A 10,948-nucleotide genomic window follows, 5' to 3' on the forward strand; every position below is an offset into this window, starting at 1 on the left:
AAAAAGAAACTTGCAATCTAGAGGTAGATTGAACCATACTGTTTCTACTTTTTTTGTTTTTGTTTTCTTTGTTTTTTGTTTTTCCCTTTTGTTCTGATTCTTCTTTCACAGCATGACTTACACAGAAATATGTTTAATGTGATTATACATATACAACCTATATCAGATTGCTTGCTGTTGTAACGGTTGGAATGACACCACCTGCTGGAGACTTACTGTAGAAGAGTTCTGCCCATGAAGCGAAGGTCTTTGAGGGCAAGACCAGGAGTCTTTTCTTGGGCATCAGGAAGTGACGTTGCCTAGTGGGAGGAAGAAGGAAGAGACTGGCGCTCGGTCTCGCTTTTTTTTCCTGAGGACTCCGGCGGAGAAGGGAGCTAGGAATGCTCTCTCCCTTTAATAGATAGGAATCTAGGCCTTTCTCTCTCTCTTTACCAAATTCTTATTCTCCTTAATAAATGCTTAAAAGTCTAACTCTTGCTAAAGCTTATAATTTATTGGCGACCACTCATTAAATATTTTAGACAGTTTAGCTAGAATTTTAGCTCTTAACACTGTCTTAGGGAGAGGGCAAAGGAGGGCAGGGAGCAAGAAAAATTTAAAACTAGAAATCTTATAAAATAAACATTGAAAATTATCTCTACATGCAACTAGAAAATAATAAAATACTTTTATGATTAAAAAAATTAGCTAGACCAGCTCTCCATCGAGATTTTTTCCTGAAAAAAATTTTTTGTCACAAAAGTAGTATTTTTTAATGTGCCACCTTCTGCCTTACTAGGTTTCCTTTCGATCCTACTTTTAGTAAAAATATTCTCATTCCTTCATCACTATTAAACCTTTCTATTAACATCTCTCCTGCTCCTCCTATAGAGAAGTAGATGAAGATGATAATGATGATATGAATAACCAGCACTGACAAAATGCTTTAAGATTTGCAAACCACAGGGGCGCAGTGGATAAAGCTCCGGCCCTGGATTCAGGAGGACCTGAGTTCAAATCCGGCCTCAGACACGTGACACTTACTAGCTGTGTGACCCTGGGCAAGTCACTTAACCCTCAATGCCCACTCCCCCCAAAAAGATTTGCAATCTACTTTGCAAATGTTATGTCCTATGATCCTCATAAGAACACTGTTATGTAATTGCTATTATTATCCCCATTGTACAGATGAGGAAACTAAGGCAGATAGAGTTTAAGTGTCCAGGTAGTAATCATCTGTGGCTACATTTGAATTCAGGGCTTTCTGCACCCAGGTCCAGCATGTTATCCACTATGCCATATAGTTTATTCTCCCTATAACCCAAAGTGTTTTTCCCCTCTTGTTAGTATTGTTTTATTCAGATTGTCATTTGAATGGAATCATAGAACTGAATGCCACCTTAGATATTTCAGATTGCTCACATAAATAAGCAAATGCTCCAAAAAGCAAACTGATTTTCCCAAAGGCAGCATGCTGATACTGATGTTTACAGAGAGCTTTCCTATAGAGCTTTAAGGTTAGAAAGCATCTTACATCCATATTCTATTATATCTGCACAACTTGGCAAAGTAGATATATCAGCTATGATTAGATATGTTATACTTATTGGAAAGTGGAAGTTCTGAGCTGGTAAATGTCTTTTCCATGATAAATTCACAAGGAAAGGATTAAAGGAAAAAATCAGTCTTTTATGACTTTAAGTAGAGTGAGATGGCACTTCCCTTCTAGGATGAGGCAAACAAAATGGGATCATCAAGTTCTCTAATAATAATGCAAGGACCTAAATCCTTTACCTGGAATTTTGTTCTACCTGCATGTCAGCTAAAGATGACCTTCATTGCGCTAGCATTCACATAATTCCTGTATTTTGGAGGAAAAGGGAGCTGAAGTCAAGCAGTGGCTTTAAAATTGGTTTTAGGAACAGAGGCTCACAATAATGGATACATAAGAGGGCAGCTAGGTGGCGCAGTGGATAGAGCTCCGGCCCTGGATTCAGGAGGACTTGAGTTCAAATCGACCCTCAGACACTTAACACTTACCAGCTGTGTGACCCTGGGCAAGTCACATAACTCCAATTGCCTCACCAAAAAAAAAAAAAAAAATGGATACATAATATATTACATAAAACTTCTTAATCCTAAATCAGTTAGTAATTTGCAACCAGAATTGGACAGGAGAACATGTTTTAAAAAATTAGGCATGGGTCATTTTGTTGGTATAATGGTTCATAACCTTTGCAGGGAGCTAAAAGAGTAGTAGCCTTACTCTGTTAAGTATACTCTTTATTGTCACTGCATCTCAGTAGCATAGGATAGGAAATGGTTAAAAAAAGGTGGTCTAGCAGTTGGTAGCAGAGAGCAATGAAGCAATGATTAGAACAGCAGAGTTGCTCAGTAGAGAAAATTTAAAAAAGAGAGATATAATGCTTCATTCATAGCAAAAAGATGACATTGTCAAAGAACATCAGGACTGCAATGTAAGAGATATGAGTGACTCCAGCCCCTCTGTGTTATATACACATCTCAATGTATGTACCCTTATAAGAGTTCTTGGTATTTACCTCTAATTTGTCATGAGTAATACAATACAAAAATGAGTAGGTGTTGTTATTTCCACTTTATAAATTGACAAATTGTACTTCAGAAATAAAACATTTTGCCTACGATCATTGAACCAGTAAATACTAGAGCTACGATTTAAATCTAGGTGTTGTATGAGCACCAGAGCTTCTACATGTGTGTCTTGAATGTGTCATGACTATGTCCTTGCAGTATGTGTCCTCTCTCAGTGTATTCTTCCCCACTTATGTGACGTGTGAATGGAAGGATCTTCTTATGTCGCTTTACTTTTTAATACTGCTTAACAAAATATCTTTTATTTTGAATTAATGTATGATTTGGCTAGTTAAAAAAAATAAACACATTAATGGGGGCTCATGAGATATGATTTGTAGTAGGTGCTGACCTAAAGAGTGCTTTGAACTTAAGTAATTTTCTGAGTCACAGTGCAAGGAGGGGGCCAAGTATCAACTAAATATAAACTGTCTTCTTCTCCACCATTATAGCAATGGAGAGTCATAGAATCACAAATCTTAGAGCTGGATAGACATCAGAATTATCTGATTTAATTCTCTGCCTTCAGAAAAGGAGCTAGATCAGATTATCCTTGTTTTATAGCTGTGGATAGAGAAACAGAATGAGTAGTACATAGCTTTATCTCTATAGTTTATGTTCCAAATATTAAAAAATAAAGAAAAATGAAATAAAAACAAAGCTTAGCCTAGATAGAGTCTGAGATGCAGACTATAGTCACATGACATTTACTGAATGAATAGAATGCAAGCAAAATTGAATATATTATAACATAATTGTGTTTTATGTGTATTGCATAATGATTTAGTCCATGATAAACAACAGATAATTTCAAAAAAATATATTCATGATCTGATAGCCACAGCCAGCTGAGCACACAGCTTCAATAAAGGAATAATGAAGGAAACTTGCCTAAAGTCTTCAATTAAGGGGAAAAAAATCAGACCCTTTAGGTCATTCTGGAAGAATAGAAAACTGCTTTACAATTAGGCAATCCACTGGGAGAAATCAGTCAATCTAATCCCATTTATAAATAACAAAAGGAGCTGTGATAGCAATTTATCATCAGTCAGAACTGAGGAAATACACTGAGAGAGGCAACTAGGGAGATTAAAAGAGAGCTAAATGTGCTTTGGCAAACCTGAACCCAAATTAAACTTTGTGAGCTTTGGGGACAGCTCTACAAATTCTCTGGTCTGCTCACCTTTAGCTTCTGCTTTATAAGAAAAATTAAGAGGCTTTGAAGATATTTTGGAATTAGCTAACATTCTTAAGGCAGATTTAATTTTGCAGATCTTTTCTTATCCCTTTGATATACTAAAGACTTGCAGAAATGTCAAAGATATGAGGAACAGAGGAAAAAGAGTAGTGCACAATGATATGTGTTTGTGTGTGTATATATGTTTCAATGCATGTGTATATTTACATATAGCTAGAGGTATGTAAGCTAGCGATGCTGTAAAAAAAAAAAAAAACCAACACATTTTCCATGGGGGAAAAACATAAATGCATGTGCATGGTTTATCAAATTGTTAGCTATTGGAACATAGGCAAAATCAGATAGAAGATGGAACAGATACCATATTTACAAGAGATGGATTTTGACACTTTATAATAAGGAGTCTCAAAAATATAGTATCTTATGTTACTTTTAATTCTATTATCTCTGGAAATTGTTACTTCCTAAAAGACTATATAACAATGATAAACTGAATAAAACATATTGTTCAAGATCCTAGACTTCTAAAGGAGTTAATAGGAGTCTCCTGGATTCTCCTTTCTGAGAGGGAAACAAATGAAAAATCCCTTTTATGCAAATGCAGTTGTTGTTGGGTGTTTGTTTTTTGTTGTGTTTGTTGTTGTTTTTTTCTGGATCAAAGCAAATGAGTTGAAATTTAATAGAGATAAACACAAAATCTTAGCTTTGGATTCAAAGAATCAAAATACAAGTTGGGATGGATGTGGCTCAACATTAGCTTTATTTTTAGGATTTTAATAGAAAACAAAACAAAAGTTTGAAGTTATGTATCAATGGTACAATGCCATATAAACAGTTATGTTATTTTAGGGTTTCTCAGAGAAGCATATTATTCAGAAAATGTCTATATCTGCAAGATGGTATTCATTTCTGGTGTCACATTTCATGAAAGATATTGGGAAGCTGGTGAACATATAAAATAGAGTGACCAAGAGAATGAGAGACTTTAATATCATGCCATATAAGTACTTCCTGAAGCAACTGAGAAAGTTTAACATGGTGATTTGAGGAAGAGACATATTATATTTCCTATAAACAATGCAAGTACTTGTAATATTTAGCTACAAGCTAAAACAGGAGTAACATTTGAATAGTAGGACTATAATATAGAAGATGTAAAATTAAGCTTACTCTGTTTGGACCCAGATATTTGAACTAGGAGGAATGTGTAAAAGTGGCAAAGAGAAAGATTTGGAGTTAATTCAAGGAAAAAAATCTAAAAAATAGAACTATCTGATATTGCACAGGGCCCATCAATTTGGGAATGGCTAAACAAACTGTGGTACATGATTGTAATGGAATATTGTTGAGCTGTAAGAAATGACAAGCAGGATAATTTAGGGGAAAAACTGCAAAGATTTACATGAATTGATACATAGTGAAGTGAACAGAAACAGAACATTGTACATGGTAACAGCAATATTGTTCAACAAAGAACTGTGAATGACTTAGCATTCTCAGCAATACGGCGATCTAAGACAATCCCAAAAGACTAATGGTAAAGCATACTATCTGCCTCCAGAGAATTGATATTGATTGCACACAGACTGAAGCATGCTATTTTTCCCCTTCTTTCATTTTTTAACATTTTATTAAAGTCTTCTTATTCAAAGTGACAAATATGGAAATGTTTTAAATAATTGTATATGCATAAACTATATCTGATTGTTTGCTACCTCAGTGAGAGGGTAGGGGAGGAAGGGAAAGAGGAAGGTATAGAATTTGAAACTCAAAACTTTAAATAAAAATGTTAATTTTGAAAAAGATAAAATGAAAGGTCAAAGATGTGTCCCCCAAAAGTAAAATAAAACAAGAATTATTAGGCTATATGATCTCAATAGGTGTAACCCGTCTTCAGGGATTTGAGGGGGAGGTAAAAATTGGCATGCACTTCCAAGTAGTAGTATCCAAAGGGAGGCAAACCAGTGTGTAGTCCAGGATGCACCATACTTGATGATTTTGGTAATATGATATTTGACAGGCTATGCACTTTTTAGGATGATCAAACCCTCATTACCCATTTCTACCATGTTAAATGAACAACATTATAGACCAATTTGGGGCTCATTTGGCAAAACTAAACTTATACTCACTAATCTTAAGCTATTTCTTTGTTTTTGTTTAAAAAGAAAAGTCAAAGTATATTACTGCCCACAAATAAGACAAATATAAGCTATCCACAGTTTGCATGGTATAGTAAAAAGAATCTCAGATTTGGAGTAAGTTTGTTTGAATCTTGGATTCTCTACTTATTGCCTCTGTGACTGCAGACAAGTTACTTAACCCTTCTGTATCCCAGTTCCCTCATTAATGGAAAGGAAATGTTGAACTAGATGACTGCTAAGGTCATGTTTAAACTCTCACTTGTAAGATTCTGATATTCTTCCAGACCTGAATATTATTATTGTATTATTACTCCAAGTATCTATGGGTCCTTCTCAAATTGTATGTTCAAAGACAGAAATCTTATGCTCAGCTTTTACAAAATTGGATTCATTATTTTCTTCCTTCCCTCACTCAAACTTTTCTTCTCTTCCTAATTTCCCTTAAGAGTATTTCCATCCACCCAATAGCCTAGGCTCATAAAATAAATGTCATCCTTGATTCCCCATTATCTCTCACTCCCTATAACCCATTTTTGCTAAGGCCTGTTGATTTTATTTTCATAATATCTTGTATATAAAGTCATTTCTTTCCTCTGATACTCCATAAGCATGGTGCAGGCCCTTATCACCTCATACTTGGATTCACACTATAGGTTAGTCAGCCTTCTTCAAGTTTCTTCCCACATCAGTTCATTCTTCACTCAGCTGACCATGACATTGCCCTTTTTAGTAAACCCCAATAGTTTCCCATCTAAGTATAATATCTAATGGCATTAAATGACTTTCACGAGATGGACTCCTAGATTGGACTCTAGTATACTGATCATATAGGGTATTTTTGATAACATAAGGAAATACTTTCACGGATGACTTTCTATAGAATGCCCATAATCAGACAAGTGACTGAGGGAAGCATAGAATAAAAGATTTGTCTCTAGCTATTTTTTCATATTATAAACTCACACATATGTATGTGACTGTATATTTACACCGACATATACATATATTACATATATAATACATATACATAAACATATGCATATACATGTGTGTCTACATGCATATAGATAAATCTTCTTTTAAAGGTAAAACTCCAGAAATTAGGTAGATCATCTCTAGTCAATCTACTGGAAAATATAGACACAGATGATATGTGGATCAACAAACTTCAATGAATAAAGGGAACCCTCATCTGACTGGTAAAGCAGACCATGAGTTCCATTGAAGTGTTGAAGAATTTGGCTTAATATAACAAAAATCCAGCATTAAGGATTCTTGCCAAGCAAGTTGCTTCCCACACATACATTTAAATAAAACAAGACTCCATGACCTATTTGATGAGAAAGTAACTTTATTTAATAATATGATCAACCTCAAGTGAAGCACAAAATGGGGAACCTGGGTCCTCCAGAGGCCCATGGCTGGGAAATTAGGATGCCCTGAGTCCCAGAGTCCTATTCTTGGGAGAAGGGATGGTCAATGATCAACTGGGTAGATGTAGATCTGAAGCATCACAGGCCTGGGTTCCTTTGTAGTTTCAGCCCCCTGAGGTGGCCTGGGGACAGGCTGGACTGGCCAATCTTCCTGGGGGAGGAGGGGAGGCAGGGCGTAGCTTGTCACTGCTTCTTCTGCTTCTGCATTTCTTTTAGAATCCAGGTCCGATAGAGGCACAGGTTGGTGTAGACACCATGATATCTGGCCAGGCCACAGCGTTCCATGCCCCAAGACACAATGCCCTGCAGGGTCCCATTGCACACCAAGGGGCCTCCAGAGTCACCCGGACAGGCATCCTTTCCACCTCTCTCAGTTCCTGCACACATCACGCCTGGGGTGATTCCATATCAGTGGTAAGCTTTTGTTGCATTTTGCCATGGACAGGATACTGACTTCCGCACACTGGAGGTTGCTGGGATATTTGACAAAAGGACTGGAGATGGTACCCCAGCCGGACACTTGGCAAGCTGTCCTAGGAGTGGCACAGGCTTCTGCCAGCTGAATGGGCCCGACTTGAGGGGTCAGATTCCCCAGATTCTCAAGGTAGAGCAGCATGAGGTCGTTTTTCAGATTTCTGGAGCTGTACTTGGGGTGGGTGACCCTGCACTTCACCCTGATTGATTGCTGGAAGGGCTCCTCCTGATAGATATTGTGCTTCCCCAAAACCACTCGAAGGTTCCAGTGGTTACAATGAGCTGCTGTGAGGGCCCACTGATTGGACACCAAGAAAACCCCACAGTGAAAATTCTTCAAGACAAACTGTGCGGCCTGCCAAGGCTGGGAGTGGGGAACACAGGTTTGCCCACCAATGATCTTTTCCTCAGTCCTTTCGGGGATGTAGGCAGAGACCCACGGAAGAAGCAGCGTTAAGACCAGGGGCAGCATATCTGAAGGGACCTTGGGGTGTGCTGGGGGAGGTCAGAGGCAGAGACAGTGCCCGAACAGAAGCCACCATCTAGGTCCTGGAGAGAGACACAGGACAGAGAGCCAGGTCTCTGCTGGGAGGGGTGTCTGCAAGAAGCACCAGTCCAGGAGGAGGTCCCTTTCTCTCAAGAATGTAGTGATCTTAACAGGTAAAGTAAATTTCTCACTGACAGCAACCTATAATATTCTCAGATTTAGCAAGAAGAGAGAGATAGACAGAGACAGAGAGAGAAACAGAGACAGAGAGAAAGAGACAGAGACATTGAGAGATAAAGAGACAGAGAGATGATAAATAGAAAGATGATAGAAAAAGATAAGATGATAGATAATCTACCATTATTTCACCTATGAAAATGTCTTAAAATGGTATCTAAATGCCTCTAAAATTTTGTAATTTTCAATAAATTTTTCTCTTTTGTATCTGATTAGGATAAACTATATTTCCAAATTTAATCTTTGTTAAGTAGCTAGCTAGCTAGGTATACACACATGTATTTGTTGATCAGTTGTTTTCACTTCTGTCCGACTCTTTCTGACACCATCTGGGGGTTTACTAGCAAACATATGACAGTGATTAGTCATTTCCCTCTCCAATTCATTTTTACAAATGAGAAAACTAAAGCAAACAGTATTAAATGACTTGCCCAGGGTCACACAACTAATAAGTGTCTGAAACTGGATTTGAATTTCAAAACATGAGTCTTCTACCAGGCCTTATTCTCTGTCTATTGTGCCACCTAGCTGATATATGTGTATATGTATGTATATACATTTACATGCATATACGTGTGTGATATATGTGTGTGTATATATATACATATACCTCCTGTATATATTTATATATCTTAAACATTTAAATTCAAAACTATTTCCTTGGTTTAGGAAGCTTCCTGTAAAGAACTTCATCTCCCAATGAAAATCAGCACCTTCTTGAAAACTTAGAGCCTTGGAAAGTTGCCTGGGTACATTGAGAGTTCATTTGTCCAGGGTCACATCAAGAGTTTATGTCAGAAATAAATCCATTTCAGTGGAAGTAATGGAGGGACCTATCTCCACCGGTATTGCTTTCCTGGAAACTGGCAGGCAGGAGTTGGACTGACATTATTCGTGATCTGCAGAAAGTTCTGTGGGTCATAGGGCACTAGTGAACTGGATCCACATTGGAACTTCTACTATACTCCATTGGTAACTTTGCTCACCCATTGTTATTTGTTGTTCAATCATTTTTAAGTCATGTCTCCCTCTGTGTAACCTTTGGGGTTTTCTTGGCAAAGATACCATAATGGCTCACCATTTTCTTCTCCAGCTTACTTTACAGATGAGGAAACTGAGGCAAAAGTGTGTATATTGCCCAGGGTCACACAGCTAGCAAGTGTCTGAAGCCAGATGAAGAAATCATGAAGATGAGTCTTCCCAAATCCAGTCCCACTGTTTTATCCACTTTACTACCTGGTTGTCCAGCTTACCAACTCATGCCAACTTCTGTCTCTCACATATTTCCTTGACATGTCATGATGGCATGTGTAGGTCAAGGTCTTCTGAAGAGTCTAGTACAAAAGTCAGGAAAGATTTACACCTAAGTTTGCTGAGTCCATGTTTCTATCTATTATACCATACTGCCATTTAATAATGTCAATCAGCGTAACAGTTGTACTACCTACATCTCAGTGTCGTTATAAGGCAGTCAGTCGCTTTGTAAACCCTTATGTATTATGTTACATGAGCTACTGTTGCAATCAACATTAAATAATTGCAATAATAAACCCCATAAATTCTCAGTTCCCCATTGACCCAAGTAGCTGGTGTTCAGTCATTTTAGTCATGCCCAACTCTACTTAACCCTATTTTCATTTTTCTTGGTGAAGATACTAGAATGGTATGACATTTCTTTCTCCAGCTCATTTTAAGTTGAGAAACTGAGTCAAAAAAGGTTAAGTAATTTGCCCAGGGTCATAAAGCTAGTAAGTGTCTGAAGGTGAATTTGAACCCTGGTCCTCCTGACTCAAGGCCCAGTGCTCTATTCACTGCATCACTGAACTGCCACCCAAGGAACCCCATCTAATGGTTGTGGGACAAAAGGGATTCATTTCTTCTTTCTCTTAAAAGAATATCAGTGAAAAGCAGCAGAAAAATTGAAGGCCAGAGATTTCACACAAGCTGAGGAAAAGCAAACATCTGGCAAATAAACATGATGTAGATTCACAAAATGATAAATATACAGTCTCACCATCTTGGCAGTCCAAGGTAAGGAAACTTTTAGTTAGCACCAGGGTGGCAGAGTTGCAATAGCTCATTGATCCCGAGGGCTGTTTGAAATACTATAAAACAACAGTCCAAGGCAGCTTTAAGAAAGAAATAGAAATAACTGCTGCTGAAGCCAAAAGAAAATAAAATTGTCCATATGGCATTTGGCAACCACTGCCAATAAAAAAGGCACTCATGGTAAATATTATTTTCTTCATTATGGGGATTGATTGCACTAAGATCTTAGTAAACACTGATTTGCTATTGTGAAAAAAAGTTTAAGAAAATATAGTCCTTATCTGTTTCCCCACAAAGACTAGAAAATAAGATCTTTACATGTCATTTTGAACAG

The 10,948-nt window shown here is 37.4% G+C and overlaps 1 protein-coding gene across 1 annotated transcript; it reads right to left on the reverse strand.

Moving 5' to 3' along the window:
- Positions 1–7,550: 7,550 nt before the first annotated feature.
- LOC122732152 (kallikrein-14-like) lies at positions 7,551–8,313 on the reverse strand. Its single transcript, XM_043972293.1, is given in 2 exon segments — positions 7,551–7,775; positions 7,777–8,313. Coding segments are annotated over 2 exon segments (762 nt in total).
- Between the last annotated feature and the right edge of the window lie 2,635 nt (positions 8,314–10,948).

Source organism: Dromiciops gliroides, chromosome 6 (genome assembly GCF_019393635.1).
Source record: "Dromiciops gliroides isolate mDroGli1 chromosome 6, mDroGli1.pri, whole genome shotgun sequence".
Lineage (NCBI taxonomy): Eukaryota > Metazoa > Chordata > Mammalia > Microbiotheria > Microbiotheriidae > Dromiciops > Dromiciops gliroides.